This window comes from Erinaceus europaeus, chromosome 23 (genome assembly GCF_950295315.1).
Source record: "Erinaceus europaeus chromosome 23, mEriEur2.1, whole genome shotgun sequence".
Taxonomy (NCBI): domain Eukaryota; kingdom Metazoa; phylum Chordata; class Mammalia; order Eulipotyphla; family Erinaceidae; genus Erinaceus; species Erinaceus europaeus.
In genome coordinates, this window is record NC_080184.1 from 11044151 (window position 1) to 11061952 (window position 17802).

The 17802-nt window shown below is 41.4% G+C and overlaps 1 protein-coding gene and 1 non-coding gene across 2 annotated transcripts; both read right to left on the reverse strand.

Annotated features, from left to right (window-relative positions):
• Positions 1–15270: 15270 nt before the first annotated feature.
• Positions 15271–16389, reverse strand: LOC132535537 (Kruppel-like factor 18). The gene is made up of 2 exons (XM_060181700.1): positions 15916–16389; positions 15271–15383 (listed from the first exon to the last, which is right to left on the reverse strand). The coding sequence occupies exons 1-2, from the start codon at positions 16343–16345 to the stop codon at positions 15280–15282; spliced, it is 534 nt and encodes a 177-aa protein (XP_060037683.1). The 5' UTR covers positions 16346–16389; the 3' UTR covers positions 15271–15279.
• Positions 16390–16736: 347 nt separating this feature from the next.
• LOC132535688 (U6 spliceosomal RNA) lies at positions 16737–16844 on the reverse strand. Its single transcript, XR_009547403.1, has one exon. It is a non-coding gene; the product is annotated as a U6 spliceosomal RNA (small nuclear RNA).
• Between the last annotated feature and the right edge of the window lie 958 nt (positions 16845–17802).

Here is a 17802-nt window from a genome sequence, read left to right on the forward strand (position 1 = left end):
GCTTATTGAAATACTTCTAGAAATCCACCAGTCACACCTAAAATAGAGACTGTGTACCCAACACAAGAGTTTCAAAGTTAACTGGAAAAAATCTTTGGTGATTTCTTATATGATATTTGCATTATTTCTATAGGCAAGAGGGCTTTTTTTTTTTTTTTAATAGATTGCCTTGGTCAAGTCAACCATTAAGGTTTCCCTGGTGGTGGTTGCTAATTATTGGTGTTTAACTCAAAATGGAATGTTTTCTAAAACATTTATTTTTGGCATTATTGGGGCCTTATGCAAGCACAATTTTGTCACTCCACACCAACTTCTTCCTATGTAGATGTCAGAAAGAGTAATATTGGAAAAAAAAATATGGGAAAATAAGAAAACACAAAGCAAACCTTGGACTGGGTTTGGTGTATTGCACCAAAGTAAAAGAATCTCGAGTTGGAGTGGAGGGTTCAGGTAGTAGAACATAATGGCACCCCACTTAACGGGATTCAAACACGGACCTCTGGCTTCACATCCAGCGACTCACCCATGCACCCAAGCCCTTCAGCCATACTGGAGAAAGGTTCCTAGTAACCTTAGCTCCTATTGAAAATAAAGAAAACCTGCAACCACCCACTTCCTGGCTCCCATCACACTTTTCACATGCTTGCACTTAGCCCTCTCACTCTTGCCCTCTTTCCTCCCTTTCTATGACTTACCTCCACAATGCGTAATGCGCACACACACACACACACACACACACACACACACACACGTGCAATTTTTAGGTCATCACTGCTGTTACATTATTTCAGGCTGAATTTTTTTCTAGTAGATGACACCCATGAGGGGTCAGGTGGTGGTGCACCTGGTTAAGCACACACATTACAGTGCACAAGGTTGCAGAAACAAGTCCCTGGTCCCCACCTGCAGGGGGAAAGCTTCACGAGTGGTGGAGCAGGGCTGGAGGTGTCTCTCTGTTTCTCTCCCTCTCTGTAGCCCCTCCCCTATAATTCCTCTCTGTCTTTATCCAATAATAAACTAATAAAAACAGTAGATTATACCCATGCACACACACTCACATGGCAGCAAAGAGAAGGGCACAGAAGCCCACCTCCGTGTGTTAGGGACAGGGCTTGAACCTGGGTTGCGCCCATGACAAAGCAAGTTCACTCTTCACAGTACTTCTGCATGTAGGAATGGCACTTGGGTTCACAAAACTGTTGTTCACTTCCTAAGGCGTTCCCCGCCCCCCCAGCTTGGCTCTTCCCATTACCATGCTTTCTCTTAATTTTCTGGGAAGACTCCTTTAGGAGCTTGTGAATTCCTGTCCTCAGCTGCATTCTGCTGCGTGTCCGCAAGGTGGCAGAAAACCCCATAGTCGTGTGTAAGCATTGTGTGCAGTGAGGAGAGCTCAGGCATTGTGCACCATGGCTGGCCTCGTTGGAATTGCACAGCGGATTCAAAAAACATCTATTCTTTCTTCTAGGGTGTGGTGTTCTCCCAAATTGATTTTACAAATGGATGGGATTTCTCTGTTGGTCTGGGGAGACTGCTGATTGAGAGGTTCTGAATTCCTGTCTTCAGCTGCATTCTGCTGCGTGTCCACAGGAGGCAGAAATCCCCGTAGCTGTGTGTAGAGATTTTGAGGAATGAGGAGAGACTGCAGATTGGGAGCTTCTGAATTCCTGTCCTCAGCTGCATTCTGCTGTTCCCCTGTGCACATTTCTCACAACTGAGAAAGAAAATGAAAGCCCAGATACATGCTGGGGGGGGGGGGGGATCTCTCTGGAAATCAGCCTATCAAGTCCAGCATAAGTCCCTCCGGGGTGCAACATTTCTCAGTTTTCTTTTTATTATTTCTTCATTAACTTTATTTATTGGATAGAGACAGCCAGAAGCTTTTTCAGAGCTTTTTCAGTCCTTACTTTGAGCTTTGGAGTGAATGAGGGAAGCGGAATAGGAGGTAGGTGAGGAGGGTATCTAGGTTTAAGTAGACATTATTTCATTAGAAACTTTAAGGTGTCTTTTTAGGTCTTTCTACTTGCTTGCTTCATTTACTGACTCACTACAAACTATTGTGCACTCTTGCTTTAAGATATATATTTTTTGCCCTGATTTATGCGTACCTGTGAGCATAGGCCGTATCTCATGGGACCTGGTCTATATCTAGGTATTGAGGCTTTGTTAGGAAGTGGGCCACCCGAAATGGAATTATGGAGTCATATAAGAAAGTAAAGGTCTCCCAGATGCTACCATGATGCCAACTGGACTTCCCTGGACAGACAACCCCACCAATGTGTCCTGGAGCCCTGCTTCCCCAGAGCCCTGCCCCTCTAGGGAAAGAGAAAGATAAGCTGGGAGTATGGATTGACCTGTCAAGGCCCATGTCCAGTGGAAAAACAATTATAGAAGCCAGCCCTTCCACCTTCTGCACCCCATAATGACCCTGGGTCCATATTTCCAGAAGGATAAAGAATAAGAAAGCTATCAGGGCATGGGAATGGGATACAGAGTTCTGGTGGTGGGAATTGAGTGGAATTGTACCCCTCTTATCCTATGGTCTTGTCATTGTTTCCATTTTATAAATAAATTAAAAATTAATTAAACAATTAAAATATTTTTTAAAAGAAAACAAAAAACTGGGAGGGGGAAGAACCATATATAAGTGCAGTAGCCATCCTGAATGTTCTTTTTGGCAATGGGTTGGCTGCCAGAACACAGGTGTCATGAAAACCACCACTTAGGAGATTCCGGAAGATGGTGGAATGAGAAGCTGCTAGTGGCTTGAGCTCCGACTACATGTACTGGAAATGGTAGGATTTTTTGCCTTTAGTAGGACAGTCAATAAGAGATCCTAGCGGTGACACCAAGGAGGTGACTATAACTCAATTTAGGTTAGAAAAATAGAGTAAAAAAAATGGGGGTGAATTTTTTTAATTATTATTCCTGAAGCGCACCCCCCCCCCCATAACCAGTCCCTGGGGGCCAGAGATCTGCTCCTAGCAGGCTCCCCTGGTGAGCTTCTTTCTTTACCAATATTCCTGGCCCACCAGGGGGTGTCATTCATTCTAATTCTATTTCCTTCTGAAACCTTTGGCCTTTTTTCTAAGTAGCCAATCAGCTGCCTCTGCTCAGGGGGCCTGAGGCAAGCTCCAATGAACAACCTTACTGCACACCTCAAGGACTTAGAGGAAGAGGAACAAAGGAACCCTAAAGCAACCAGAAGGACAGAAATCACTAAAATTAGAGCAGAAATAAACAACATCGAAAATAAGAGAACCATACAAAAGATCAATGAAGCCAAATGTTGGTTCTTTGAAAGACTAAAAATTGACAAACCCCTAGCCAGACTCACCAAACAAAAAAAGAGAGAAGACTCAAATTAATAGAATTGTAAACGATGGAGGAGATATCACAACTGACACCACAGAAATCCAGAAAATCATGCGAAACTTCTACGAAGAACTATTCACCACCAAGCTAGAGAATCTGGAAGAAATGGAACAAGTCCTAGAAACATATGCCCTTCCAAAACTGAACCAAGAAGAACTACAAAACCTAAATGCACCAATCACAGACAAAGAAATTGAAACCGTTATTAAGAATCTCCCCAACAACAAAAGTCCTGGCTTCACAAATGAATTCTACAAAACTTTCAGGAAACAGTTAGTACTTAAGCTTTTCCATAATATTGAAGAAACAGGAATACTCCCTTCCACCTTCTATGAAGCCAACATCACCCTGATACCAAAAGATGATAGGGACACAACCAAAAAGGAAAACTACAGACCAATATCTCTGATGAACATAGATGCCAAAATATTAAACAAGATCCTGGCCAACCGGATACAACAGCACATCAAAAAGATTGTTCATCAAGACCAAGTGGGATTCATCCCAGGAATGCAAGGCTGGTTCAACATCCATAAGTCAATCAATGTCATTCACCACATCAATAAAAGCAGAGCCAAAAACCACATGATTATCTCAATAGATGCAGAGAAAGCCTTTGACAAAACCCAACACCCATTCATGCTCAAAACTCTACAAATAATGGGAATAGATGGGAAATTCCTCAAGATAGTGGAATCTATATATAGCAAACCTACAGCCAACATCATACTCAATGGACAGAAGCTGAAAGCATTCCCCCTCAGATCGGGGACTAGACAGGGCTGTCCACTGTCACCATTACTCTTCAACATAGTATTGGAAGTTCTTGCCATAGCAATCAGGCAAGAGAAAGAAATCAAAGGAATACAGATTGGAAGGGAAGAAGTCAAGCTCTCACTATTTGCAGATGATATGATAGTATACATAGAAAAACCTAAAGAATCCAGCAGAAAATTACTGGAAGTTATTAGGCAATATAGCAAGGTGTCAGGCTACAAAAATCAATATACAAAAATCAGTGGCATTTCTTTATGCAAACACTAAATCTGAAGAAGACATCCAGAAATCACTCCCATTTACTGTTTCAGCAAAATCAATAAAATACCTAGGAATAAAGTTGACCAAAGAAGTGAAAGACTTGTATACTGAAAACTATGAGTCACTACACAAGGAAATAGAAACTGATAGCAAGAAATGGAAAGACATCCCATGCTCATGGATAGGAAGAATAAATATCATCAAGATGAATATTCTCCCCAGAGCCATATACAAATTTAATGCAATACCCATCAAAGTTCCACCAAGCTTCTTTAAGAGAATAGAACAAACACTACAATCATTTATCTGGAACCTGAAAACACCTAGAATTGCCAAAACCATCTTGAGGAAAAGAAACAGAAATGGAGGCATCACACTTCCAGATTTCAAACTATATTATAAAGCCATCATCATCATCAAAACAGCATGGTACTGGAACAAAAATAGGCACACAGACAGTGGAACAGAATTGAAAGCCCAGAAATAAATCCCCACATCTATGGACATCTAATCTTTGATAAGGTGGCCCAAAGCATTAAATGGAATAAGGAGGCTCTCTTCAATAAATGGTGCTGGGAAAACTGGGTTGTAACATGCAGAAGAATGAAATTGAGCCACTTTATCTCGCCAGAAACAAAAATAAACTCCAAATGGATCAAAGGCCTGGATGTTAAACCAGAAACAATCAAATACTTAGAGGAAAACATTGGTAAAACACTTTCTCACCTACACCTCAAGGACATCTTTGATGAAATGAACCCAATTGCAAGAAAGACTAAAGCAGAAACAAACCAGTGGGACTACATCAAATTGAAAAGCTTCTGCACATCCAAAGAAACTATTAAACAAAGAGACCCCTCACAGAATGGGAGATGATCTTCACATGCCATATATCAGACAAGAAACTAATCACCAAAATATATAAAGAGCTCAGCAAACTTAGCACCAAAAAAGCAAATGACCCCATCCACAAATGGGCAGAGGATATGAACAAAACATTCACCTCAGAGGAGATCCAAAAGGCTAACAAACATGAAAAACTGCTCTAGGTCACTGATTGTCAGAGAAATGCAAATGAAGACAACAGTGAGATACCACCTCACTCCTGTAAGAATGGCATACATCAAAAAGGACAGCAGCAACAAATGCTGGAGAGGCTGTGGTGACAGAGGAACCCTTTTGCATTGCTGGTGGGAATGTAAATTGGTCCAGCCTCTGTGGAGAGAAGTCTGGAAAACTCTCACAAGGCTAGACATGGACCTTCCAGATGATCCAGTAATTCCTCTCCTGGGGTTATACCCCAAGGACTCCATAACACCCAACCAAAAAGAGGTGTGTACTCCTATGTTCATAGCAGCACAATTCATAATAGTTAAAACCTGGAAGCAGCCCAGGTGCCCAACAACAGATGAGTGGCTGAGAAAGCTGTGGTATATATACACAATGGAATACTATACAATTATCAAGAACAATTAACCCACCTTCTCTGACCCATCTTGGACAAAGTTAGAAGGAATTATGTTAAGTGAGCTAAGTCAGAAAGATAAAGATGAGTATGGAATGATCCCACTCATCAACAGAAGTTGAGAAAGAAGATCTCAAAGGGAAACTAAAAGCAGGATCTGACTAAATTGAAAGTAGGGAACCAAAGTAAAAACCCTGTGGTAAGGGGCAGACATGTGGCTTCCTGGGCCAGTGGGTGGTGGGGGTGGGATATGGAGATTGGGTGGTGGGAATTGTGTGGAGTTGTACCCCTCCTACCCTATGGTTTTGTTAATTAATCCTTTCTTAAATAAAAAAATTAAAAAAAATAAAGTAGGGAACCAAAGTAAAAACCCTGTGGTGAGGGGTAGACATGCAGCTTCCTGGGCCAGTGGGGGGTGAGGGTAAGTGGGTGGGATGGGACACAGTCTTTTGGTGTTGGGAATGGTGTTTATGTACACTCCTAGTAAAGTGTAGTCATTTAAATCACTAGTTAGTATGAGAGGGGAAAAATTAATTGTATGTCTCGAAGTTTTTAAAACACAGACTGAGTCTTAATATATAGGCTGTGTATTTTATATGTGGACTCTCTCAAAAGCCTAGACCAAGTAGATCAGATGCAACCAGTGGCACAGCTATTTACAAGATACTGGGTACTATACAGAAAACCCTAACAAAAGGACTTTTCAAAGTTAACCCAATTACCAAATAATGTGATGATAACATTAACTATCCATTGTCTTTTTGAACCCTAAGACAGCAGGAATCTCACATCTCCACTATAGAGCCTATATTTCTCCCAGTCCTGGAACCTTAGGATAGGGCCCACTTTCCCGCATGCCTCTCCCAATCCATATCCAATAATATTGCATCTGCCGATCACAACCTAATCAACACAACGATTGCCACCTCAACATGCTTCACTTCAGACTGTGTCCAGAGACTTCACGTGTGGAATGACAACCCTTCAGCTTCATTTCTCGGGTGAGACCTTTCCTTCCATAGCATTCTCTAATTCCATCCCAGGTGGATCACTTTCTAACAAAGTCCCAAACCCTAGATATACACCAGGTTCTGTGAGAGAGAGCATATGTTCACACGTATCCATAAACAAGTGCAAAATATATACCTGAAAGCAGAAGTACACTAGAGTTTGCAGTGAGTACCCCCCCCCAATACTTCCTCTCCACTATTCCAACCTTTGGGTCCATGATTGCTCAACAATTTGTTTGGCTTTGTATGTTAACTCTCTTTTCAGCCACCAGGTTCCAGATGCCATCAAGATGTCGACCAGGCTTCCTTGGACTGAAGACCCCACCAATGTGTCCTGGAGCTCCACTTCCCCAGAGACCCACCCTACTAGGGAAAGAGAGAGGCAGACTGGGAGTATGGACTGACCAGTCAATGTCCATATTCAGCCAGACCGTGTCATAGGCTGCTGTGAGATCAACAAAGACAGCACCTGTCTTTAAATTCTTCTGGAATCCATTTTCAAGGTAAGTTGAGAGGGCCAGGGCTTGTTCGCAGGTAGATCTTCCTGGGCGGAAACCAGCTTGGGCGGGTGATAGGAATTTCTCTGTAAGAGGAGAAATATGTGACAGAAGCAGCCTCTCAAGGAGTTTGTAACACACGGAGAGGAGAGAAATTGGTCTATAGCTGGCGGCCAGTGTTGGGTCTTTCTTTGGTTTCAAAACCGCTATAATCTTCGCACGACGCCAAACTTTGGGCATAGACTCAGATTCCAAGATGTGGAATGGCCTGATAGTGACTAAAGAATCATCGTTAAAGTATGCCAGTCTCTTGCCCTTATTCAGCTTTTGCAGTTCTTGCTTTGCTAAGGTTAGCTTTGGAGTGAAAGAACTGTAATAGGAAGTAGGTGAGGAGGGTATCTAAGTCTAAGTGGACACTATTTCATTATGAACTTGATACTGACTCACTACAGACTATTGTGTATTTTTGCTTTCCAGTATATATTTTGCCCTAATTTATGGATACATGTGAACATATGCTCTATCTTACGGGACCTGGCCTATATCTAGGTTTTGGGACTTTGTTAGGAAGTGAACCTCCCGGAATGGAATTAGAGAATACCATGAAAGGAAAGGTCTCACCCGAATGATGAGGCTGAAGGGTTGGCAATCCATGCCTGATGTCTCTGTACACAGTCTGAAGTGAAACATGCTGAGGTACTCCTTGCACTGATTAGGTTGGGATTGGTGGATGCAATATCTGCCTGACTTGAGAGAAGCATGCAGGGAAGTGAGCCCCACTGCAGAGGTTCCAGGATTGGGAGAAACATAGGCTCTATAGAGGAAGTGGGAGATTCCTGTTGTCTTAGGGTTTAAGACGACTATAGATAGTTATTTCAATAATCACATTGTTCGGCAATTGGGTTAACTTTGAAAAATCCCTTTGTTTTGATTTGCTGTATCATACACACCATGACCATATTTTATGTCCTTTGACATAATTTGCATAGCTGTGCCACCGGTTGCTTCTGTTTTTCCTGAACTAAGCTTTTAAGAGAGTCAACATATCAAAGACTCTGCCTATTTATTAAAAAGACTCAGTCTGTGCTTTAAAAAGTTTGAGACATTCAATCCATTTTTCCCCTCTCTATTACTTAATCGTTTAACTCACTGCATATCAGGTGAGTGAAAATTATTATCAGACACAGATTTTACCACATCTTGTGTTGAATAACTAAAATCACAAGCTTCTTTATATGGAATTATGGAAAATTCATAAATTTCCTTAGGATTATAAGTGGAATCAACTTTTCTTCTTTTTCTTTTTTTTCTCCTTTGGACAAGAATAAATGGAAAACCCAAAACTAAACACAAAAGCCTATGATTGAGTTTCCTATTCCTACTTACAAAGCATATGCCAAAGCAGATACACACCATTCAAAAGAGCAGTTAAAAGGTAGACATTCTAATGAAAAAATCAAACAGGTCACTATGTTTTTACAAAAACATAAGTACTTTACCATTTAAATGAAGATCAGGAACAAATGACAGATGCCGAAACTTCCACCTTCAGCATCCCATAATGACCCTGGGTCCACACTCCCAGAGGGATAAAGAATAGGAAAGCTATCAGGGGAGGGGTTGGTATACGGAGGTCTGGTGGTGGGAATTGTGTGGAGTTGTACCCCTCTTATCCTATGGTTTTGTCAGTGTTTCCTTTTTATAAATAAAAAATTTTAAAAAAAGATGTGGTAAACTCTGTGTCTGATATTAATTTTCATTCAGCTGATATGCAGTGAGTTAAACAATTTTGGTTATGGTTGCCCTCCACACCACGTGCACTTAACCTGCTGTGCTACTGCAGGTTGAGAAAGAAGAACAGAAAGGGAAACTAAAAGCAGGATCTGACTAAATCTAGAGTAGGGCACCAAAGTAAAAACCCTGTGGTGAGGGGGAGGGTGGACATTCGGCTTCCCCGGGGTGGCTGGGGGTGAGGGGCAGGGTGGGTGGGAGATGACACAGTCTTTTGGTGGTGGGAATGGTGTTTATGTACACTCCTATTAAATTGTAGTCATATACATCACTATTTAATTAATATAAGAGGGGAAAGATTTATTGTATGTCTCAAACTTTTTAAAACACAGACTGAGTCTTTTTAATACATAGGCTGAGTCTTTGATATGTTGACTCTCTCAAAAGCCTAGACCAGGGAGAACAGAAATAACCAGTAGCACAGCTATATATAAGATGTTGGGTATTGTACAGCAAATCCTAAAAAGGGGCTTTTCAAGGTTAACCCAATTACCAAATAATGTGATGATAACAATAACTATCCATTGTCTTCTTGAACCCTAAGACAGCAGGAACCTCACATTTCTACTATAGAGCCTATATTTCCCCCAGTCCTTGAACCTTAGAATGGAGTGCACTTTACTGCATGCTTCTCTCAATTCATATCAAATAATATTGCATCTGCAGATCATGACTTAATCAATGCAACGAGTTCCACCCCAGCATGCTTCACTTCAGACTGTGTCCAGAGACTTCAAGTGTGGAATGACAACCCTTCAGTTTCATTACTCAGGTGAGACGATTCCTTTCACAGTATTCTCTAATTCCATTGCAGGAGGTTCACTTCCTAACAAAGTCCCAAAACCTAGATATAGACCAGGTCCCCTGAGATAGAGCATATGTTCACACATATCCATAACTAGGGCAAAATATACACCTGAAAGCAAAAGTACAAAATAGTCTGCAGTGAGTAACCCCCATAACTTCATCTGCACTATTCCAGCCTTTAGGTCCATAATTGTTCAGCAATTTGTTTGGCTTAGTATGTTAACTGTCTTTTCAGCCACCAGGTTCCAGATGCTAGCAGGATGCCAACCAGACTTCCCTGGACTGAAGACCCCACCAATGTGTCCTGGAGCTCCGCTTCCCCAGAGACCCACCCTTACTAGGGAAAGAGAGAGGCAGGCTGGGAGCATGGATCGACCAGTCAATGCCCATGTTCAGCAGGGAAACAATTACAGAAGCCAGACCTTCCACCTTCTGCAACCCACAATGACCTTGGGTCCATACTCCTTGACGGATAAAGAATAGGAAAGCTATCAGGGGATGGGATGGGATATAGAGATCTGTTGGTGGGAATTGTGTGGAGTTGTACCCCTCTTACCCTACGGTTTTATTAATGTCTTCTTTTTAAAATAAATAAACAAGGGAGTCGGGCTGTAGTGCAGCGGGTTAAGCGCAGGTGGCGCAAAGCACAAGGACCAGCATAAGGATCCCGGTTCGAACCCCGGCTCCCCACCTGCAGGGGAGTCGCTTCACAGGCGGTGAAGCAGGTCTGCAGGTGTCTATCTTTCTCTCCTCCTCTCTGTCTTCCCCTCCTCTCTCCATTTCTCTCTGTCCTATCCAACAATGACAACAATAATAACTACAACAATAAAACAACAAGGGCAACAAAAGGGAATAAATAAATTAAATAAATAAATAAATAAGAAAAATTAAAAGCTACAAATTGTGAATATACTACTATAAGAACTAGAGGAAATTATTTGGTTTGACAAATGTCATGTGAAAAAATAATTCTCTCAGGCAAGAGAAATAGCAGAGTGATGATGCTAAGAGACTTTCATGTCTCAGGGCCCACAATTCCCTGCACCATTGTAAACCAGAGCTGAGCAATGCTCTGGTTGAGACAGAGAGAGAAAGAGAGACTTTTGAAGGGAGCATAAACCAGTGCTGATATCATCTAGGAGAATATGGGAAATTTTTAAACAATTTAAAATAAAAATATTGTTATTATGTTTATTTATTTATTTATTGGATAGAGATAGCTGAAAATGGAAAGAGAAGGGAGTGATAGAGAGGGAGAGACACAGAGAGGCACCTGCAGCACTTCTTCAACACTCACAAAGCTTTTCCCCCTGCAGATGGGACTAGGGGCTCAAACCTGGGTCCTTGCACATTGTAACATGTGGATTCAACCAAATGCCTCACCACCCAGCCCCAAAATGAAAATATTTGTATGATCCTGCAATACTATTCTTGGGCATGTATCCAAATGGCAAAAAACAGTAATTCAAGGGGACATATGTACGCCCCCCCCTTTTTTTTTCATAACAGCATTATTCACCGTAGCCAAGATATGGAAGCAACTTAAATGCCCACTGACAGATGGCTGGAGAGAGAGATGCTGTGCAAGGCTGGGTTGGAGCAGATAGTACAGCAGTTATGCAAAGAGACTCTCATGCCTGAGGCTGCAAAAGTCCCAGGTTCAATCCCCTGCACCACCATAAACCAGAGCCTCATAGTTCTCAAAGAAGAGGAGACAGAGGAGGAGGAGGAGGAGGAGAAGGAGGGGGGAGCAGGAGGAGAAAGAGAAGGGAGGAGGATGTGAGATCTGGGAGTGTGATGCCTCCAGCTCTGTTCTTTCTTCTCAAGACTGTTTTGGCAATTCTAGGTCTTTTCTGGTTCTAGATAAACATTTGTAGCTTTTGTTCTATTCTCCAAAAAATATACAGTTGGGATCTTGATGGGGATTGCATTAAATTGGTATATGGCTGTGGGTAGTGTATTCATTTTAATGTTGTTAATTCTTCCAGCCCAAGAACATGGAATATCTTTCCACTCCTTTGTGTCTTTTTCAGTTTCCTTGAGTAGTGACTCATAATTCTCCATATACAAGTCTTTCAATTCTTTGATTAGGTTTATTCCTAGATATTTTATTGTTTTTGTTGCTAATGTAAAAGGAATTGATGTCTGGATTTCATCTACTTCTAATTGAGTGCCACTGACTTCTGTATGTTAATTTCGTAGCCAAACACCTTACTGTATTGCCTGATGATTTCCAAAATCTTCTTACTGGATTCTTTTGTTTTTCCTATGTATACTACCACATCATTGCAAATAGGGAGAGTTTGACTTCTTCTTTTCCAATCTGAATCCCTTTAATTCCTTGCTCCATTCTGATTGCTATGGCAAGAACTTCCAACACTATGTTGAATAGTAATGGTGACAGTGGGCAATCCTATCTAGTACCTGATCTGAGTGGAAATGCTTCCAGTTTTTCACCATTGAATATGATGTTGGCTGAAGGCTTGCTATATATGGACTCCACTATCTAGTAATTTTCCATCTATTCCCATTTTTGTATCATTTTAATCATAAAGGGATGTTGGATTTTTGTCAAAGGCTTTCTCTGCATCTACTGATAAAACTATGTGATTTTTGTTTTTGCATTTATTGATATGGTGGATCACATCAATTGATTTATGTAGATTGAACCAATCTTGCATTTTCTGGGTTTCTTGAACCCTTAGGTCTTTTAGTTGTTTAGATTAGAGAAGATTCATCTATTCTGTTCTGTAGAATGCTTCTCCCCCTCCCTATGTTCCTCTGGTAAACTATTAATGTCTATATTATTTCTTTTGATGTCCCCTATCATCCTATATGTCTCTGCTGTTGTTTTCACTATCTCCTAAGCTCTTTTTGAGATCTCTTACTTCTTTTTTAGTTGTCTCTAATGTGTCCTCGATCTTGCTAATTCTGTTTTCAGCCTCGTGTATTCTATTCTCTCTCCCCTCAACTGTTTTCTGTAGTTCATCTGTTTTTGTTACCCTGTTCTGATACTGTTTTAAGTTGTTCAGCTAGTTGTGTTCTTAGCTCATCTATTTCAGCTTTCAGCTCTCTAATAACCTTGAGATAGTGTTTTCTTTCAGTCTCATTTGTTGTTTCTGCATTTCAGTGACAATTCTTTCAAACTCTTCACACACTCTTGTGATCATTTCCTTAACTAGATTTTAGATGTTGACCTCATTATTCTGTGATTCAGCCTTTTAGGGGGATATTAGCTGGATGTTTGTCCTGGTTCATTTCTGCGATATTTCTTCTTGGTTTAACCAATCTATAGAGTCTGTTATGAGGTGCCTCTCTCATTATTTTTCAAATTATTGATCACTCTTGCCTGGATTGACCTGTTTCTAAGTAAGGTACTTAAAGAGTTCACAGTTGCAGAAATTGGTAGTTGTTTCTATATTACTTTAATCTCTGAGTTGGAGCATAGTAGCTTAAAAGCCTCATTTGCTCTTTTTCTTCCCTGTAGGCTATGGGAGCCTAAGGGCTTTTAAACTATAAGTAGGCTTCTTAGCTTAATCCCTCCCTCTAGACCAAGAGTTAAAGCAGGGTGGGGGAGAGATAATACAATGGTTATGCAAAGAGACTTCCACACTCCATGGATCCAAAGCTCAGGGCTTAATTCAGCTTCTCTGCCAAGCCAGGCAGCACTGCTGGGCCCTGTGAGTTTCTAAACAAGTCCTGTTTTTAGTCCTTAGGTTCTGAGGCAACTATTGACCATGTTCTCATCAGGAAAACAATGTGGAAAGGCTCCCACTATACAGCCCCACTGCTACACCCCTAGGGTGTAGATATTCTCCAAGTGTCCTGGTCAGTTCTCTCCCCCCCACCTCACCCCCACCCTGATGTCAGCACAAGGCCAGCTCCCTGCTGCTCCAGTCTCTGAGGAGAATAGCAATGGAGACTCACAGTTGCATTTGGTGAGTCTTAAGAAGAGTCCCCTCAGCACTCTTTTTGTTGGTAAAACTGAATGTAAGTGGTGGCTCAATGGTAAACTGCCAGACTGTTGCCAGCTACTCAGGAGTAGAAACAGGCTTTATCCCCAGGAATCTCTCCTTAGGCTCTTCTCTGACCATGAGCCACATGTGTTTGCACTCACCGGTGATCCGGTGATTTGGTGGTTTCCCAAAGTCTTTCTATCCCTGTCTTGTTGCAGTCGCAAGTGATCTCCTTTGGTATTCTTCAGAAGTTAATATTTGTTTTTACTTTATTTTTTATTTCTTTATTGGTGGGATTAACGTTTTACAGTCAACATTCCTTTATGATCAAAATGCTACCAAGAATAGGAGGAAGCAGGCGGTAGCACAGCAGGCTAAGCACAAGTAAAACAAAGCACAGGGACCATCATAATAAGGATCCAGATTCCAGTCCCTGCCTCCCCACCTGTAGAGTAGTTGCTTCACAAGCAGTTAAGCAGGTCTGCAGGTGTCTATCTTTCTCTCCCCCTCTCTGTCTTCCCCTCCTCTCTCCATTTCTCTCTGTCCTATCCAACAACAACCACATCAATAATAACTACAACAATAAAACAACGGCAGCAAAAGGGAATAAATAATAAAAATAAATATTTTTTAAAAATAGGAATAGATTGAAAATTCCTCAAGGTAGTGGAGTCCATTTATAAGAAACCTGGAACCAACATCATACTCAATGTGAAAAAACTGGACACATTCCCATTCAGATCAAGTACTAGACAGGGCTACCCACTCGCACTGTTACTATTCAACATAGTGTTGGACGTTCTTGCTATAGCAATCAGACAGGAGCAAGGAATTAAAGGGATGTAGGAATTTTTAAGTGATAAACAGGAAGCTTCTTTTTTTTTTACTTGATCCATGTTCATATTTAAAAATGGCAGAAGACCATGAAAGAAAAGAATCACAACAGGAGGACCAACTTTTCAAGATAAATGAAATTTATTTAAAACTAAACCCTTTTATACAAGAAGAGCCCAAGTGTCTCACCTTCAGCCCATACAAAAAGAACCAAAACAGCAAGCTCAATTATTACATGTAAATATTGCAACATTTTTACTTCGACTTTAAAGCATAGATTCAATCCTGGAAGAGTGTATTATAACACAGTGACCAAAAAGTTATCTCTAGAGAAGGCACTGATGGAACCTTTTCTGGGAGTCTTCACGGATTTAAAAAGTGGAACCTTAAAAGTCCAAAGAGAGTCCCGCAGCTGTACTCATTTCTTTCTTGGCACATGATGCATTCATTGATAGGTGGCTATCGTTTGTGAGCTCTTTCAAGCTTAAGTAAAACTTTCTGCACTTGGCTCACAGGTGTTCTTTACTGTGCCATTTCTTGTGTCTGTAGAGATCTCTTGAATAGGTGTATTTCTTTTTGCACCACTTCACATCACAGATAAAAGGCTTCTCCCCTGCAAACAAGATGAAATGACTATGAATGGACCAAGGAATTATAACCATGGGTAAGGAATAGAATTGGCCCACATAGAATTGGCGCTGGAGAGCCAAAGAGGCTCTCTGTGGGTCTTTTCAGTGACTAGAAAGAAGACTGTGAACTGGAAAGACCAGAAAACTGAAGTTCAAAGGACAAGATTGTTCTCAGTAGAGAATACTGTAGGTGTAATAGAAATGTGTGTGAGGATTGTATGGCTGCTAGAACTAAGGGGAGGTTCATGAAGTAACAGTCCCAGCAGAAGACAGATTGTTGAGAATTCTACAAACAATATGATTTCAACTTCTTCCCATCACCCCATACAATCAACACACAAAAGACTGTTAGTAAGTTTCTAGAGCACATAAATAGTGTCTTAATGGACCATTGTATCCATTTTTGCAAATCTGCAAAGCTATGGGGATCTAACTTAGAAAGAGGTGGCAATACTCTCAATTTACTGCTAAGGGACAAAGTATTAGTGTTATAAAAAAAGCCTTCCCCTTACTCACCAGTATGCGTGTTCATATGTTCTTTCAGTTGGGATGCTTTGAAGTAGGATTTTCCACAGTTTTCATATGTGCAGAGGAAAGGCCTTGGCCTGTCTTGACTTTTAAAAGATTTATGTCTCTTAACTTCGAGTTTCTGCTTTTCTGGAGCTTCTTCTTGCATCAAAGAGGGACTGGCAACATTCTGTGATGGCGATTGTGATGACTGGCATGGTCTCCCAGAGCTTTCACAGCAGTTGTGGTCCTCCGTGAAGGCATTCTTCAAACTGTCATTCGGGGTCATCGTCTCCTTCTCAGAGATGGTCTGGGAAGCAATGAAGGTCTGTTCATCATCTCCTGTGACAGATGCAATCTGGCCTTCATGAGGGTTCTGGGAGTTACTTTCAAAGTTTACCTGACTCTCAGAGAGAGTGTGTTTCCCAGTTAAGTTCATCTGGTTCCGGTTTACAGCCTGCTCACCACATGCACATGCTGTTTTAGTTTTCCCAAGGCTTATGGTTTGGAGCATGTTGGCGACCTGTGTCATCTGGGATGATGCTATAGGTTTCATCTGACCAGTAGTGTTCTTCAGTTCCCTGCATATAATCTCCTGTATGTCATCAAGGAGTGTATCAAGTTCATCCTTCTGCGCCTGGATTAATCCATGTTTGCTATCCTTACCACGAATAGGAAACGGCATACAGAACTGGGGCACAGGAGCATTGGGTGTCAGGAGGTACGTCTTAATTTCTTCAATACAAGTGGCCTGGGAGTCTGAGACGTTCTCGCTGTTTTTAAATGTAGATTGCTAAGAATTAAACATAGATAGGAAAGCAGAAAAGAGAAAGAAGAAAGATTATTTATTTATTTGTCTGTTTGATTTTTGTGCATGGGCCATGCTAATCTTCTCAGTATCGTTCCAATTTTAGTATATGTGCTGCCTAAGCTAGCACGTCTGTTTTATTTTGGCTTTGCTAGGCCCCAGTGCCTGTACTACACGCCCACCCTCCAGTTAGCTATTTTTTCTTTTTCCATTTATTTGATAGTACAGAGAGAAACTAAGATGGGGGGGGTGGGTAGTGGTCCACCTGGTTGAGAACACATGTTAAAGTGCACAAGGATCCAGGTTCCAGCCACACAAGTGGTGAAGCAGGGCTGTATCTCTCCCCCTCTACCACCCCCTTCCCCACTCAAATTCTGGCTGTCTCTATCAAATAAATAAACATAATAGACTTTAATAAAGATGTGAGGGGTGTGGTCTGGGAACTATCGCAGTGACTAGGGCACTTAGACTCTCAAGCATGAGGTCCTGAGTTCAATCCCTGGCAGCACATGTACCAGAGTGATGTCTGGTTCTTTCTCTATCTCCTATCTTTCTCATTAGTAAGTAAATAAAATCTATTTAAAAAAAAAAAAAGACATAAAAGGTAGAGAGAGAGAGAAGGAAGACACTTGCAGACCTATATCACTGCTCATGAAGTTTCTCACTGCATTTGGGGAGCTGGGGGCTAAAACCCGGGTCCTTGCTGGGGCTGGAACTGTGGGTGATTAACTGGCTGCACTACCTCTGGACCCCCTGATTACCAAGTTTCAACTGAATTCAGCCTGGTCTCTATACCACACTCACTGGGATCACACACTGTAAACATTTCCTTCCTGACTTTACTGACTTACCAACTACGAGGCTATGTTCTGGAGGAGTTCGAGAGATCACAGATACCTGGTCTCTCCATCAAGAATCCCCCAAGACACCCCTCTCACTAATATCTCTCTACAAGCTTGTAAAATAGCAAACAGCCCATTTGCTGGAATGCTCACTGAATGCTCAATGATTATCCCACCAAATAAATAAATAAACACATTGATAAATAATTATCCCACCACAGTCTGTCCCTCCAAGTGAAACACTCT